Here is a 17,154-nt window from a genome sequence, read left to right on the forward strand (position 1 = left end):
GCAAAATCATTGGCTGGTGTGGGCAGCTTGGCATCAGCAGCGAGCGGCTCCAGGGGCGTTGTCAGGCGCAGACGGCGGCCACGTCGCGCCGCTAGTGACCAACAGCCAATGATTCGAGAGAGGATGTGATGGGGGATCATTTCACGCTTGAATGTCCTGCTTATTGGTTCACAGGGCGAGCCAGTCAGATCCTCTCAACAGGCGCCCTCGTTAAATCGATTAGGCAGATCAGGCAGACCCAGAATGGGACAACAGAGGGGTTGAGGGAAATGATCACAAAAAGAAGAACATCAATCGAGTCCAAACAATCAAAGTGAAAAGTACCAGGAAGAAGTCGGAAAGCTGAAAGCCATTGTGCCTTGACACGCTAGTACCTTTTTGGGACCTGCCTGCCTGAGGCGCTGGATCCCCACATCACCATCCTCAATAATCATCTCTTCCTCTTCTCTCAACCCATCTAATCTTCGCTTCGTTCTTTCTTTCCCCCCTCTGCATTCCTTCTTTCTCTGCAGCTCTTCTCGTTCGGGTGAAAAAAAAAAAGGCATTAGCACATAGTCTTCCCTATTACTTTTGCCCCTGAGGGAAAAAAACGCCTTGGGCCGAGACCCGAATTCCCGAATTCCCTTCGATTCTGCATGACCTTCACCAGGTTCTCTATTCTGGTTTATTGAGCTTGGATTGGCCATACCTCTTTTGCTGTGACTTTCGATTATTCAGCCTCAACTCTTCGATCCTAGACTTCGCGTCAAACGACTCTCTTTTCTATTCGGCCGGGATTTGCAGAGCATTCCCCCGAATTTCACCTTCCGTTGGTCTTGCTTTACGCGCGACTTTATTATCCACAATACTCTCTTAATTGTCCTCACTACCGACGCCAATTCTCTCGTGCTCGACTTGGAGACCCGTGTCTTCCGACGTTCCGACCAAAACAGTGATTGTACAGCTTGGTCATTTCAGGCTTCGGTTTTTTACATTGCTAGCCACTCGTTCGCTCTTTTTGCATATCTTCACCTGTGATCGGTACGCGTCGTTGATCTCAGCTATCGTGCTATACTGACCAGAAGCCTTCACACAGAAACCCCGGCTCTACCCAAGTTTTCGCGTCCGGTTCTTGAATCTCGACTTTGCAGACTCTTTTCTCCGCCCGTTCTTGCATAAACATCATAATCCATTAATTGCCAGGAAGTGAGCTCGGTTTTGTGGTTGACCCCAAACTCTCACATCCTCACCCGGACGTCAAAAGACGCACGCGACTGGCCCAACTTGCATTCTGCTGCATATAACTACAACCCTCCACAAACGAACACGAGTATGGACACTGGCGGTCTTACTCAAATGACTTACAATTCTTCTTTCAATAATGGCGGCTCCCTGGGAGTGCCCGGGTCTGGCTTTGCTTCACGCGGCAAAGGCTCTCACATCAAGCGGCTGAGTGTGCCTCCCCAGGTTGCCACCATCGATGAGTCTCAGACATCGGCTTCAGTCTCGACACCGCGCACCAGTCGCTCTCACCTCTTGGCTGGACTGCGAACTGCTCCCAAGTCTGCGACGATTCCTTCTCACCATCAACAGCGAAGCGGCATGGAAGATTCACGCTTCCCTGGTTTTCCCAATCGAGGATCAGATCGAGTTCCACAAACTGCGACTGGAACTGGATTCCCACAGCAGGCTTACGCGCCAACTCAGAAAATGAACTCGCACTCACACCCGCATCACAATCCACGTCAACACTCCCACCAAAGTTCGCACAACAACCGCGTGGCTTATACCATGCCGGAGCAGGTACTAGCACCACCAATGCTCGAAATGACTGGTGGGGAAATTCCTGATGAGAGCATGTATGCGGAGTTGATGTCAACCAATTTGTTTCTGGCTGCGCAGCAACAGCGCTTGCAGCAGCAACTCATCAGCGTCACCGCTGCAGCTCAACAATTCCAGAACCTCAATCTGGGATTGTCACTTCAGCAACAGCAGCAGAATCTTCCCCAAATGTCCAATGCCAATTTGGGTTTCTATCAACAACAACTTCAGCAGGGCGTTCAACCCATCGTGCAGGCTGTTCCTGGCCAGCCTGGAATGTATTGTGTATTCAATCCTCTAACCGGCCAGCAAAGCTTTATCATGGACAACAACTCCCAGGAGGATTATTCCCACCAGTCTCCCCATGATGTTCAGACCCATTACGGCCACCAGGTGCCACAATTCCGCGCCGAAATTTCTCCCCCCGCAGATTCTGAGCAGTCTCCCATGCAGTTCCCACAGTCGGCTCCCCCTGCTGGTAGCCCATCTCCTCCTCATGAATCAGCCGTCAATGCTCTTCGCAGAAGTCACCGCAAGAACCCTTCGTTCAACCCTGGAATCAAGACGAACATCGATACTTCCAAGGCGAACATCGGTTCCGGCCCTCGGTCCGCTGCTCTTCCCCCAACTCCGGCCACTGGAACATTTGGACCCGGTCAAGGCCGTGCTGGCGAGCACCCAATGCGCCAGCCTCGTGGACCTCCTTCACTCGAGGATCTTGTGGCCAAGCCAACATCGAAGCACGAGGGCAGCAAGAACTTCGCGACCCGTCAGCGACGCCGAGCTGTTCATAATTTATTACGTGCTGGGATCGAACGCCGTGGTGATACGCGCAGCTTTGGATATCATAGCAGCGGAGGTACCAACACTCCCGCAAGCGAAAAGGAGTTCACTTTTTCCGATGGCGATGATGCTACTGTGCGCAGTGGAGGCAGTCTTTCCAGTAAGCCAAGTCTCGGAAGTCTTCGGGCGGTGGCCAATGGCGCTATAGGGTCTGAGAGAAAGGAGAAGTCCGGCCGGGATCGCAACTCCCCCGACAGTCCCTTCCATAGTGCTACCCCAACTAGCGAGGATGGCTACTTTGGGTCCAAGTTCGTGGATGTTCGCGGGGACTACGTTCCCTCGCCAAGTGCCAGTGGCACCTCTTCGCCCTCGGTGGCGGCTGTTGTTGCTGGCCAGGGGCCAGTGGCCCAAGCACCAGAGCGGCGCAAGACGCCTATGCTGGTGCTGTCCAGTGCTGAAAAGCGCAAGACCCCTTTCATGTAATACCGAACATCATGTGACAGCGACGTATGAACTTTTGCTTTTCCGTTTCAGTCTCCTTCTCACTCAATTGGGTTGGCCTCTATTCTTATCTGTTTCTCTTTTGGCTAAATGATTGTTATGAGCCTTGACTCTTTGCCACTCTTTTACTTATTATTGCTCCATTGCTGGCACATGCTAAGCTCTCATGGTTTTCGTGATGAAGGACCTCGATTGGTCTGAAATGACTTTATCTTTTATTTTCTCTTTCATTCCCTCACTTTATTCCATCTGACTTGATGTGTTCTGAGCCGGTTTCCTTTAGCCTTACCACAGGACCGAAGAGCAGAAGGACCAACCTCAGTATTTGAGGTCACATTGCATCCTGTCTTCTCTTTCGGCTTCTGCTGTACATCTGGTTATGTACAGGTCATCATTCCTGGCTGCTCATGGTCGAATCAGTCTGGTCATTCCATATCATCTCGGCAAATGTTTGATTCTATGTTTGTTATATCTTGATCTTGTATTTGGTTGTGTTGACCATAGCCTTTGACAATTGAAGCACATAAGCCGCTACTCACTCGAGCATCAAGGGCTGTTCAAGTCTCATAGATACCTCCAGGGCTATAGATTTGGTTAACCCCTCAAAACCGGAAGTCTTCAGGGTGTTCCATTCGCCTCAGTGCCTACTCGTGAATACTACTATGGGCCCATACAGATAATGATATACGACAGGAATACCATTCATGGATGTCCAAGATATCTCTAACACAAATCTTGGAAGTGGGTTTTGGTCAGTTCATTGCCTTCAAGAGTCTTGTATAAATTTCATGTATTTTCAAGGTTGTGGAGACTTTCCAATGATATCTCTTCATTTCTTAGTTTAAGACATCATAAAAGCCACTTTTTCTCCCTTGGCCACGCATCAGTACAGCTTCCAGGCTTGTAGTAGTCAGTGAGAGTTGGCCCAGGGAAATAATGTTGATATGACAAACCTTCCAAGGTTGAAACCATGGTACCCCCATTACCTTAAACCTTAAATTTGAACACTGTTGGAACCTCAGAACAGATCAATACAGTGCCCATATATGTACTCATACGGGCATACCTTAAAGTGTTTGATAATAAAATAGACTTCATTGGAGAAGTATGTGATGAAAGATTCGGATGTTTCATGTATGGAGACACATGGAAACACATGCCCTGATGGAATTCTGACGACAACCCTCTTTCGCAATCCCGTTAAAAATGATCAAAGTCCCATAACTCACATCGGGAATACGTGCCAGCCTTGTGGTTATGATCGCCTGACATGCATGCGCATGTACCCGAGGATCGAAGAGCTGGAAATCCAAGACATATGCATCCAGGACAGTACGAATGTCAACTCTTCAGTCCAAGCCAAGATATAGGCCCTTGCGTCTGTGCAGGTCACACAACTATATTCGGTACGGCTGGTCGGGGGAGAGAGCTGTGTGACTGATGATGAAGGCAGAGGGGGTGGGACGGATGGCTGCCCGGTCGCATTGTTGCATGCAAAGGTAGATGGAGGCAGATATAATGCATGTCTCCTGGATGGGTACAGTCTATAGCGTACAAGATGAGGTAAAATTTCGGGTTTAGCTTCAAAATAGGAATGTATGAAAGGTCATGTCGAGAGACGTCGGGAACGTCGGGATAATCAGGTCGAGCCCAACCTGTGTAGGCCCAAACTTATTCAGGCGCCATTTTTAGGTCGCCTGGTGAGAGGCTCTGTCTGGCCGCCACATCAGAGAAATGAACTTATCTGCCCCTGGCGGCTGACTCAAGCCAGGACTCAAAAGCAGTCAGCAGCCACACCAGCAAGCTAAAAAGCTTGAGATATTCAATCTAGATTTTTGATGGGGTGGGATTAAAAGTCTAGATTTCCTATGCAAGATTTTTACAGGTATGGGTGATACGATGACGAGCTGATTGATCATAGTTGAGATACTGACTGAATGAAAGGGGATGCTTCAAGCCCACTCAGGAGTGCATGTGTTGCGGTTACACCCTGCCCTGGTTGAGAAAAGATTTGAGCCCATACAGTGACTGGTATAATCGGTGCAAGTGAGCAAGCAACTTCCCCGGATATTGGTGCGACCTTTTCAATGATCATCATGATGTGGTACTAGCATGTACGAAGCCGCGACAGACTAGAGACCTCCGGCAACCCCTCCGAGTCTCGATATTTTTGAAAGCTTGCAAGATATTGATTCATATTTTTTTTGTTTTTTTAACCAGCCTGCCCCTGGAGGAGAATTTCCGGACGGAAGGGAGAGGACAGCAATTTCGGTGATAGGATAGCTTCCGAAGGTGTGATAGGTATCTTCGAGCCTCGCGTCGTAAGCGTTGGTTTGCGTGGACTCACAGTATGCAGGTGGATAAAAAATCGATTGGTATCTTAATTCGACTAGTGAAGTCAACCAGGAACTGGTGATAAGGAGGTATCTTGCAGGTATCTTGCATGCATGACGGACATGTTTCGCCTGTCGGATGATTTTCCATGATTCTTAGACATACAAGGGATGGGATAGGCTAATTTGATATCACAATTCAAATGGAGGCGTGCAAGCTACGAACCTTGGAAAGTCTTGGAAGGACAGAGGGGGGAACTATACGGAGTACTCCGTACTATACTAGCCAATTCACTTCCGAGTCAAGATTTGAAACCACATTACGCTAAAAAAGATTGCTCCACTGATCTACTACAACCTCCGATCGCGAAGATCTCTCCCAAGCCACGTATTTGATACCAATTCCCTCATCTCGATGTGGCCATGAATGATATTTGACTCTGCGGCATTGTGGTACCTCATGGGCTTGTGGAACCCCTGGTCTCTCCCACAATGAGCTCGGTCCCTCCGTTTCCCCCCGTTGGGTGTCTTTCTGCTCGGCATACGGTCGAGATCCGGCAGGAGACGTGGACAATATACGATTGAGAAGGTTGGGTGTGTTGTAAATCAGTACTCTTTCTGGTGAAGAGAACTGGATCTCATGCTGCCGACTGCCAATCTCCCGCGATATCGGTATCCACGTATCTTAACTACTTTGAACCATTCCAAACGCTAGTGTCCTGACATACCTCAATTCATCATCTTATCCTTCTCCACCACTTTGCATCTGATTGATGACCGTGGCAAAAAAGTTTGCCAACACTTGGCACAGATGTAGCCACTGTGCGGCTACACGGTCATCGCCATGAGGAAATCGCCCATAACCAGTTCTATTGGGCTCCTGGTTCTTTTTTTGATATGACCCGTGTGCTCCCCAGAGGGTTGAAGTCCTATTTTATCCCTGTGCCTAGCTACAGGTGCCTTCGTAGTGAAAGGAGCTCCTACATCCAAGCTTTTTTATAGTGTTTATTTCGGACTGCCTTGCCTCGCCTGGGTGTTCTCCCTCCTGTCCCTTCCCCCGAGGTTGCAGATGTACTTATTTTCCGATATAATTTACAGTGGTTTTCATTGTACACACTCCTGACATAGTTCAAATTTCAGCAGCACATCCCCCGAGCTGTGCTTCATTCCAACCAGCCCAAGAGCTGTGGTGTGTGGTGTATGTTTGCCTCCTCTATTCTTGGTCGTATTTGCATCTCTCTTTCTGGTTACTCTTTCACCTTGACTGATCTCTGGTCAAGAGATATTGACTTACAAGTTATTTAGCTGTCGATCTTGTGGTTCTTCAGAAGTGCCTTCCATCTTGGTTCACATAGCTGACAGTTGCTGGGTTACAGTTTACCACATGAACCACACTCTCCGAGTGTTCCGTTGAGCTCGGTCACTAAAGTGGTCTGTGGGCTCTAGATTATCAAGTAGCAGAAGTCCTGTTGGGTGAAGATTACACCGAAATGGCGGGGGGGCTATTTTGACCTTCCGACCTCCCGCCCTCAAGCACCTAATACGGAAGGGTCTTCAAACATATCAGAGCCCTTATCATTAAAGCCACGACCTTGTGATATCTCTCAGAAACAGTCAATGTCTCGGAAGCGGAGACTGAGCTGCGAAGGTGCACAGGGCAAGCGTCGGAATGCAAGCATTCTGAAAAGCACGAATCATGTTCAATTTGCCTACGAATCCAACCTGAGAGAGTCCACTGGCGGGTCCGTGGTTGAATCCCGGTTGGATGGAAGGGGGAGCTACTGGGAAGACCACCTCCCACAGTCAACATTCCAGGTATCCAGGAAAAGACGTCCCCAAGCTCCCGAGTGGCGCCCCTACCGAATGGCGAGCCCACTAGCGCATCAGTGGATGTCACCAACCTGACGATCAACACCAGACCCAGCTTTCCGGACGCTGGAGGGGAGCGTGGGGCCCAGCATACAAATGACAAGGGGCGAGCCATCTGCTTTGCACATGAAAGGGCCCACGGATTTGCATCCCTTCTCAAGTGCACCCAAAAATCTCCGAAGTCAAGTTCCTTAACGTCATCAATTGATATTACGCACGCCAAAGAGCCAAATCCGACAGGAGATGGGGATAAATTTCCAGTGAACAGCTTTCCCAAAACACAACAACCTTTCGAAGACTCACTTGATGAATATGAAGCGGACATCTTAGACGGGCGATCAACACCGCACTCCCCTCAAGCCCAATCTTTAGACCATCAAATGTCCCCTCGCGACCTGAACTTTCTGAGCCGCCTTCGTCCTCCCTCCTCGGGCTTAGACTCCGGTCACATCACACCATGTGAGGATAGGGACTCATACGAATCCGCTGAGCGGCCTTCGCATTATCGCGGAGGCGTTCTCTCGTCCATCCTCAAGCTATATGACAAGCCCAATCATACCGCTCCTCATGATGTCTTTCAAAGTCGTGCGCAAGACCGAGGACGAAATGGACGCACTCGACATGGGAGCATCTCTGAGTGGAGTGGCCGTGGGCTTTCTCCTGACTCAATTTGGAAGCCGAACAGGAGATGGTACGACAAGTCCTCTACTCGGTCCAGTATTTCTTTGGCCGGGTCTCAACACAACTCTGGCTCTCCATTGGCCATGCTCACTCGGTCACACAGCAGTGGTGCCGCCATTCCAAGCATTGGCGGGGGCTCTCGCAGCAAAGCTCAGTACGAAGACGAAATCTATATCACCGTTCATATTGCGGAACTTCTGTGTCGCCAGCGGTATTTGATCCGACTCTGTCGGGCCTTGATGAAGTACGGAGCTCCAACGCATCGACTGGAAGAGTACATGCGCATGACTGCGCGGGTCATACAGATCGACGGCCAATTTTTGTACATACCTGGCTGCATGATAATTTCCTTCGATGACGCATCTACGCACACCACAGAGGTAAAGGTTGTTCGCTCCAGTCAAGGCATCGACCTCGGAAAGCTGGCCGATGTTCATGAGATCTACAAAGAGGTGATTCACGACGTTATTGGCGTTGAGGAAGCGGTGACGCGACTCGATGGGGTAATGAGGAAGCCGAGCAAATTTCACATTCTCTTCCTCATTTTTGCGCATGGCTGTGCCAGCGCATCAGTTGGACCATTTGCCTTCAACGCGCGACCGATTGATATCCCTATCGCGTTTTTGCTCGGGTGTCTCCTTGGAGTACTGCAGCTAATCCTGTCGCCCAAATCGAGCTTGTACTCCAATGTCTTTGAGATTTCCGCCGCAGTTCTGACCTCCTTTCTCGCCCGCGCGTTTGGAAGTATCAGATCTCAAGGAGAGCCTCTTTTCTGCTTCTCTGCACTTGCCCAGTCCTCAATCGCTCTGATTCTGCCTGGATACACGGTTCTGTGCGCTAGTTTGGAGCTTCAGTCACGCAGTATCATCGCCGGGTCTGTTCGTATGGTTTATGCCATCATATACTCGCTATTCCTTGGATTTGGAATCACCATCGGCACCGCTGTGTATGGGCTCCTTGACGCCCAGGCTACAACGGCGTACACGTGTGCCGCCAGCCCTATCCGCAACGAATACCTTCAACGATTTCCATTCGTGATCTTGTTCACGGTGTGTCTAGCCATCGTCAATCGCGCCAAATGGAAACAAATGCCAATCATGTTGTTCATCTCCCTGGCAGGCTACGTTGTGAATTACATGAGCGCCAAACGCTTTTACGCCAATACCCAGGTCTCCAATGCCCTAAGTGCCTTTGTCATTGGTGTCGTGGGCAACTGCTATAGCCGATTACGACACGGACTTGCTGCTGCGGCCATGCTCCCGGCAATATTTGTTCTTGTGCCTTCTGGTCTCGCGGCAAGTGGCTCCCTCATCTCGGGTATAACTTCTGCAGAAGAAATCACACGTTCTCCATACGCAGTCGTCAACAATGGAACGCAAGGGTTTGTCGATGCCGCCAAAAACAGATCAGCGGATCAATCGAGGGACCAAAGCTATGGCGTTGTCTTCGATATTGGATATGGCATGGTTCAGGTCGCGATTGGCACCACTGTGGGCCTCTTTCTGGCTGCTTTGGTGGTCTACCCTCTTGGCAAGAAGAGGAGTGGACTCTTCAGCTTTTAAGCTGGTATCTTATCAAGGTTCCCGAGGTCTGTTCGGTGGTGTAGTCATCACAACCCTTTTGTGTTCATCGTTCTGTTTGCCGTGTCAGATCCATGATATAAAGAAGCTACGATTCTCACGAGTCATGACCAACATCATTGTGGCCCCTTGCATGTACTTATGTGGTTAATTGCCATGGATGGAGCTGATCTTGGTGTCTAGTTACTTGTTTGTTTGTCTTTTTCATAGTCGTTTTTTGCAATGCTGTCCACGGGTGTGCATATTAGTGGAAATTCAGAGGCATTGAAGGACACAAAATCGCTGCGCAATGTGAATCATGTCGTGTTGTTCTCGTCCTCGTTGTCGTTGCATTTGTATTGGCTCGCTATATATACCGTCCAAATTCAGATATTTACGCCCTGTCATATGGCTTGCCATTGAGTTTCTTACATTGATTTTTTTTTGATTCGATTCCAAGGTTGTGTTCCAAGGCCACCTGGTCCATGGATGTAGTGGAGAGCATGACTTTCCTCTACTATTGCTGCCTCGTTGCTCTCTGCCCGCGAGCTTTTTAAGCTTCCATGGTCCATGTAACCAGTCTCTGTTTCCAAGGCTTGCTTTTACATACACAAACCTTGGAAGCCCCGATATTAGAGATCGAGCAACCTTTCTTCCAACCTTGGAACCAGTGGACTTTTTCGAGCTAGCCCTGGAGCCTTCTTGGCCACCTGGGCATCCTCCAGGGCTTCATCTCAGCCTTTCTGTCAATTTTCCTACTTCTACCTAGCGATCTGCTGAATCGACCCATGTGCCTAGAAGTCGGGCGGGAGTGCCCTGCCACCGCTGCTTCCTTCTTTCAAAGTTCACTTAAAGGACCGAATGTATCAAAAATCTTGCATTAGGCACTACGCTACCGAACACCAAGTCCACGACCAGGTATTGATTGAATTCACCCCCAAACACCAAGCTTGAACGATTCAAATGCCAGACCCCGTAAATGCATCCCCTGCCCACAAGGACAAGGCCTTTCATCGCTAATTAAATCACGTCCAGGGCTCAAAAAAACAAGAAAGAAAACGATAAATCATCGTGGGTATACAATTCTGGAAAAGGACGCTTTCTATCTTCTCTCCACCCGACTGAGTGCGCCTAAGATAAGACCCAGATCTTCCTTGACTGGCGGCGGGCTCGAGTCTTCCGTGCCTTCGATTGCGTGACGGCGTTGAGTATTCTGAGCATCACGCTCTTCGAGACGTTGTGCGCAGATGCGGAGTATTCGCGATGAAACCGTATCTGCGGAGGCGCGGTAGAGTTCGATGTCATGTACTCCAGCTGCAAATGCATCCAGTGTTGGTGCTAGAGTGGCTGTAATTCTTGATAATTGGCCTGAGACGGCAGATGGTGTCATTGGTGGTCGGATAGATGTAGAAGACTCTCCTTCTGAGGGCTCAGTGGGCGGGTTGAGAGAGTTGAGAATGGTTTGTTGGGAGGGGTCGAGGAGGGAGGAGTCGACTTCATCGCGTTGTGGCTTACGCGATGGTTTCGTCGTTTGTTGGTCGTGCTGTGCATCTGGTTTGAGGCTTGGAATTGCTGGTTGTCGCAGAAGTGCATTAAGAGACTGCCTCTCTTTTTGTAGTCTGGATTTGGTCAGTACTTTACCCTGAAACAACACCTCAGCTCTCGCTTACTTCTGTATATGCTCTTCCAATTCCTTAATCTTGTCCGTGTTCTGTATGTTTCGCGGGTTCGGTTTCTTCACAACCACAGCTGGAGGGTTGAGATCTTCGCGGCTGAACCAATTCGAAAGATCTGGATTATTCGAGAATTCCCGGAGGATTTCTTCTTGGATTTGACGTGCTGGGAGATGTCAGATCATGTTTCACCATATCACCTTTCATTCTCTACTTACCCGCCAAGCGTGCACTTTGTTCATCCGGGTCTGAGCCTCCTTTTGGCTTATCCCCTATCGCACGGGTGGCACACCAGATCAAGAGTTGGCGCATCCTCCGCGGCTCGGGAAGACCGTCATCGGCAATATGCTTGAAGAAATCTGCAGTGCCAACCTCTCGGTGAGGCAACGCTAAAACGAAATCAGTATCAGCCACTTCACGTCCAGTGACCAATCTCAGGTGCGAAAACTCACCATTCGAAGCCCCTGAGTCAATCAAAGAACTGGCTCTTCGCCCTCGCATGCTTAAACTGCTTCGCCGCTTCCCTTTATCGCCTTTTCCACCTCTCAACTCCTTGTTGCGCTGTATCACAGGTGTATCGGCCATGGGAAGAGCAACCTTCGTTCCCACTGGTGGTTGCTCGGGCGAATTATATCCATTAGATTCAGTTATTTTGGTCTTTGGGGGCCTTCCTTTCCTCGACTTCTTTGCTTCGGGCAACCCCTCCGAGCTACCGCGGGCTCGTGGGCGGCCAGGTTTCGCCTTTACTTCCGGTTCTGTATGTCTGTCGTTTCCCCTCGTTGGTCTCCTGGTAGGCAGTTCCACGGGGGTTCCATTCTCTGGGATTGAGTTCGAAGCCGCATCGTTGACTGTTTTCTTTTTCGGCCGTCCTCTCTTCGGCGTCGGCTTATGCGCATTTTCCACGTCGGATCCGGGATTTTCAGGAATTGCCTCAATTGATGGCCTAGACTTCTTAGACGGAACTCGAGAGAATTGGAATCCGTCCTCATCCTGCTCGTAATCTATGAGGAACCTAAATCAGCGGTTTTCTCAAGAGATTTTTCCGGCTTCGCTCGCAGCAATCGGTCACTTACCAGGCTTCCGTTTATGTGTAATCTCCTCTAGGCCTTGTTGACTTGCGCTAAGTCGCGTCGTGCGCCGTGCGGTGCTTTTTGCAGTTCCGCCGGACGTCGCAGAGCGCGATTGTGTCTTCGGGGCGGCCATTGTGATCGTCCCCAGCGGTTCGCGACGCTTTGTTTTGGTCGTGGTGGTCGCCAGGACCGCGATTGTCATGTCAAGAGGGGCGTCACGCGGGGTTCTTGCAGTTGGTCTTTAGCCCAGGAGTGGCAAAAATAACACTCCGAATCCCGCGCTGCTTGTTCGCCTCGTTTGATCCAATTCCCCAGCTAACTATCCCTGCTCGAAGAGGCTCCCTGGTGGAACAAGCGCGAGTCGCGTTCTCGTAAATGCCCGACTCGGAATGATCCCTTGGAAAGTACCGTATAGCAGGAGCAGCGTGACACAAAGTTATCAGGCTAGATGGCGTGTTGATCGATTCAGGTCATGTATATGAGTGTGGAATGAAAGTGTCAGTCGGGGCTGTCGGCTCGCGGGCGGAATGTTAGGCGCGGGTCGCGCGTCAATTCGTAACTGCAGCTGTAGAACAGTAATTTAAGCGACTTGAAAGAATCGCGAAAAAGACACGCAAGGGAGCGCCGGGCTTGAGGGGGGTGCGGTGAGTGGGTTGGATTCTCGCACGCGGTTGTTTTGGTCGGGCGCGTGGGGACCGCGCTAGTCTGTTTCGGGACTTTCTATACTTCAACGGCTTTCTTTTCGTCGATCTCACTCTTCATCTCTTCGCTTCTAGCTTTCTCTACCGATTTTCTCACTACATGTCTATTGATTTGCGACTAGAATGCTTTGTGTATAGTTCTATAGTTCACTTCCCTCACCTCTACAGCTCCCTATTCCTCGCAATGCACAAATGCTGTTAGATAAACGCTATGATGTTTTGAGTACAAATGGTTCCCGGCGCCGATGTTGAAAAACAATATGTTCAGTGGAAATTTCGGATGGGAGTTGAGCCCTGTCCAACCCAAATGGAAATATTTCAGTGACAGATTATTCGATCGTCTTGAGCACGGTGGAGGGATTGCTCGGAGGCGCCAGGCTACCCTCGATGCGCCGCTTGGCTTCTTGCATGTCCTCGGCAGTGATGTTCTCCGCCTTCTTGGGCATATCGGGCTCATGCTGGGGAATGTCCGGACTGTGTCCAACAGACATACCGACTCGAATCTACAAGGATAAAGTGTTAGTACACGATCTGCGAATCACGGTTGGTTTGTATCCGCCTTACCAAAGTTTCCAAAGGACCCTTGGAGTTATCAGCCAGGTCCTTGTCAAAGTTGACCATGCCCTCTTCGAAGAGGACCAGAAGGGTGCTACCACCGAATTTGAAGTAGCCCAGTTCTTCGGCTCGTGAAACCTTCTCCCCGGCTTTCCGGGTGATAACGGTGCTGCCTACCATCATGGCACCAACACAAACGACCATGACCCGACCATGCTGAGTGGAGTCAATAGGGACAAGAATGCGAACATTCTCACCGTATACATCCAAGGAAGATCGGATCGCCATGGGATTCACCGTGTAATACTCGCCCTCGATGGTTTTAGGCTCGCCCATGATTCCGTCCACGGGTATATGGAAGCGGTGGTAGTCCTGAGGCGCGAGGCGGAATACTCCCATAGCGCCATTTCGGTAACGAGCGGCATCCTCTGGGTAGGCGTCGCCCAACAATCTTTCGATTGAGAACTCACGACCCTTCACCCAGATACCAGTTGCATCGTTCATGTGGTCGAAGACAACGGACCGACAGTCGGCAGGAGACACAACGATCTTCGGCTCATTGGGACCAGAGCATGGACGGGCATCAGGCTTTAAAGCACGATAGAAGAACTCGTTAAAGTTGCGGAACTTTTCCAAGGGCATCAAGACTTCAGACATGTCCAGCTGGTGGAAATTGATGAAGTCCTGGATCTGAGATGCAGAGGCTGGATCATCATATTTACGACCCTGCTTGACACTGAGAGAACGGAGCACACGGCGAACTAGTGAGAGTGAAAAAGGTTAGCAATGTGCTGTAGGGTCAGGCACCAGATATAATATTAACATACTCCGCTTCTTTTCCATGTCTCGACTCTTGATACCCTTGTATAGCAGTCGAATTCCAAGTCGCACATAAACACTCATACGCTCCTCGTTGATCTGACCCGTGATGCGATCTTGAACAAGAATGTTGGCTGAGTTGGCTCCGAGCTTGTAACCGCCGTATGAGATCTTCGTGATGACTTTAGAGTACCACTTCCGCTGGGCTTGGCTGGATGTCACGAAACCACCCATGACCAGGTTATCAACCTGTCGCCAATCACGACTTGCACAAGTGGCAATGTGCGTGATAATATCCGCATCAGAGCGCTTTGCGAGACGTGGCTGATGGCAAAGAGGGCACTCGCGAATTTCCACCACGTGTTCCTCGCCTCTTTCATCTGCAAGATCATCAGGCTGGAGATACTCGTCTGTCGAGCTTTGATCTTCACTTGGGATAGTTGGAATTTGTGTTCTTTGAGGGTCAGTATTTGTCGCTGCAGCAGCGTTGATTTCTGATGTTTGCTCGTCGCTGCTGGATGCCTCACTTCCTTGGCTTCCAGAAGTTGACAAGGGAGGAAGGGGAGGAACCCTAGAACCGGCCATAGAGTTTCTCTTCTGTAAAGTCTGGAGTGTATCCTCGAGACAGATGACTGCCTGGTCGAAGGAAAGATCCTCCGTATCGTTGGCTTCATTTTCTGCGCTAAAGCGTTCAAAGAAGCTGTCAATTGTCGATTCCTTTAACGTGGAACCTAGTGTATCCAGCATCGTTGTCATCTCAACCTTGTCAATGCGACCGCTTTCATCTGCATCGTATTGCTTGAGCATTAGTCTCCAGAACTGCTGTCTCAGAGCGCTATATGGTAGATATTTGGCCTTGACGAGCAGCACCGGTGAGTGCTTATCTTCCCACCGCTCTCGATTCTTTAGAATCAGAGGAATCTCGAAAGCTCTGAAGCCATGCTCATCGGGTGGTGGCGCGGAGTCTCCGTCATACATGTTGGAGGTCGGGGGAACTTGTAAAGTACTAGAGCTGTCCAGCTCCTCTGGGAGAGAAGATGGGAGAGAAGAGGGTGTGAGCAGAGTCGGAGCCGGTGCTTCCGGGATTGACTGGCTGGAAACAGACGTTGCAGAGTTGCGGGTTCTCAAAATTGGCCGAGCCATTCTGGAAAGACTAGATGATGAATGCGAAGGACTGATGGCAGATCTAGCAGGGCTGACTCCAGAACGCGCGCCAAATTTGGCACTGGTGGTAGGGTCAACTTGCCCAGGATCTTCCACGAAGTGGTAAAGACCAGTCTCGGGGTCTGCATCTGGGCCGGATTGGACTAGGTTCTGTAGCGCAAAGCCGGCCGAGGCAACAAAGTCGTTGCCAGAGAATTTGTCGCGGTCCATCACAGTGAAGCTGATGGTGTATGATTGTTCGTGTCGCATCACTTGGAAGACCATCTTCTCGTTATATATCGGGTTCAGGTTGTGGCGGATTACAGGTGTTCTCAAAGTCTTCCTTCCCAAGGATGTCACGACAAAAGGATCCATATCGAATGATGTTCTCGTCACTGTAGATTCATCAACAACAACATTCGCAGGCAACGAAAGCAAAATTCATACCATTCTTCTCGGGAGGAAGATCGGTCACTCGAATTATCTCCATGAAGACAATACCTTGCACTCCGGTCCCCGATCCAGAGAACTGGTATGCACGTGCTGCCAGAGACTTGCGCCTCAGACGAGCCAACCGAAGTCGCCGGCGACGCTTTTCTACCGGTTCCTGTCCAATAGCATCGTCCGCCTCATCAGATGTCTCATCATCTCTATCGATGTCGTCAAGCTCGGCAGGGGGTATCTGGTCTTCATCGTCTGCGCAGTAGACCAGTCTCTTGAACTTGCGATGGATGTCGGCCGGCGTGGCGGCGGGGTTCGCAGAATCGGCGAGAGAGAACTGCAGTAGAATTTCGCCTGACACAGTGCTGTCCTTCTTCTTGGAAGATTTGCGTTTTGAGTTGAGAGTGTACCATTTAGGCTGATTCTGTCAGTACAAGTCCATTTAACCGAGCGTACGCATTCACCTCTTGTTTGAGTTGCCCGTCGGCGAACAGGTCCTCCAATGCAATGTCGAATTCACCCAGGTAATCCTTACCAAACCGATCGTGATCCCAGCATATTCCTTCCAACAGCGGTACGCCCACAATGGGCATGTCGAACGAGACGTTCCATTCGGGGTTCAGGGTCTTGAATATTGTTGGTGTCGACTGCCTTGCATCTCCCAATGTAATCACCAAATACTGTCTCATGTATAAGCAATCTTGGCGAGAGGGTTCTTAGCGGTTGGTGCGCTCACTGGATCACTTGTGCCACCGCGGTCTTTGGCGGCGAGGTTGCGACCCTAAACAAAAACAATGACATTGGTCAGCAGGAGCTCTCGAAACACAATCAACCTGACAATGCCATGACTTACCCGTATCACTGAGACCTTTAGTAACAATGGTTTAGTCTCTGATGATCTCATAGGACTCGTGCTTCGGCTCTGGCCGGGAGTTGACGACGCGCTCCGCGCGGAGAGGTGCGAGCTCAATCGGGAGGGTAATGCTAGCCGGACCATGTCGGATGTGGTTTGTGGGAGGGAGAAAGAAAGAAGCAAGTAGAGCACCTAGAAAATACGAGAAAAAATAAGTGTTGGGGAGGTCAGAGCCCCAGGCTCGCAGTGTGGCTGCTTCTAAACCCCAGAGTCGATCGATCCAGTCCCGGTCGATCTCCCATGCAAGAGGATTTAACGTATTCAGGACTAGAGTAGCAGATGATCGAAACGGCAGAACAGTAAAAGAGCAGAG

The 17,154-nt window shown here is 50.1% G+C and overlaps 4 protein-coding genes across 4 annotated transcripts; 2 read left to right on the plus strand and 2 right to left on the minus strand.

The window, feature by feature from the left end:
• Positions 1-1,311: 1,311 nt before the first annotated feature.
• Positions 1,312-3,066, plus strand: N7506_000614 (uncharacterized protein; the record flags this gene model as incomplete). The annotated part of the gene is made up of 1 exon (XM_056949910.1): positions 1,312-3,066. The coding sequence occupies one exon, from the start codon at positions 1,312-1,314 to the stop codon at positions 3,064-3,066; it is 1,755 nt and encodes a 584-aa protein (XP_056815825.1).
• A 3,968-nt stretch (positions 3,067-7,034) lies between these two features.
• On the plus strand, positions 7,035-9,529 carry N7506_000615 (threonine/serine exporter family protein; the record flags this gene model as incomplete). The annotated part of the gene is made up of 2 exons (XM_056949911.1): positions 7,035-7,159; positions 7,207-9,529. 2 exons carry the CDS (start codon positions 7,035-7,037, stop codon positions 9,527-9,529), a joined length of 2,448 nt encoding a protein of 815 aa, XP_056815826.1.
• A 1,099-nt stretch (positions 9,530-10,628) lies between these two features.
• On the minus strand, positions 10,629-12,471 carry N7506_000616 (Mis12-Mtw1 family protein; the record flags this gene model as incomplete). Its single annotated transcript, XM_056949912.1, has 5 exons — positions 10,629-11,145; positions 11,197-11,365; positions 11,418-11,588; positions 11,652-12,200; positions 12,273-12,471. 5 exons carry the CDS (start codon positions 12,469-12,471, stop codon positions 10,629-10,631), a joined length of 1,605 nt encoding a protein of 534 aa, XP_056815827.1.
• Positions 12,472-13,299: 828 nt separating this feature from the next.
• Positions 13,300-16,925, minus strand: N7506_000617 (putative phosphatidylserine decarboxylase Psd2; the record flags this gene model as incomplete). The annotated part of the gene is made up of 7 exons (XM_056949913.1): positions 13,300-13,473; positions 13,535-14,286; positions 14,353-15,882; positions 15,935-16,346; positions 16,393-16,608; positions 16,665-16,709; positions 16,782-16,925. The coding sequence occupies 7 exons, from the start codon at positions 16,923-16,925 to the stop codon at positions 13,300-13,302; spliced, it is 3,273 nt and encodes a 1,090-aa protein (XP_056815828.1).
• Between the last annotated feature and the right edge of the window lie 229 nt (positions 16,926-17,154).

The sequence above is a fragment of the Penicillium brevicompactum genome (genome assembly GCF_028827555.1).
Source record: "Penicillium brevicompactum strain IBT 35665 chromosome Unknown utg000001l_segment0_segment0, whole genome shotgun sequence".
NCBI classification, from domain to species: Eukaryota; Fungi; Ascomycota; class Eurotiomycetes; order Eurotiales; family Aspergillaceae; genus Penicillium; species Penicillium brevicompactum.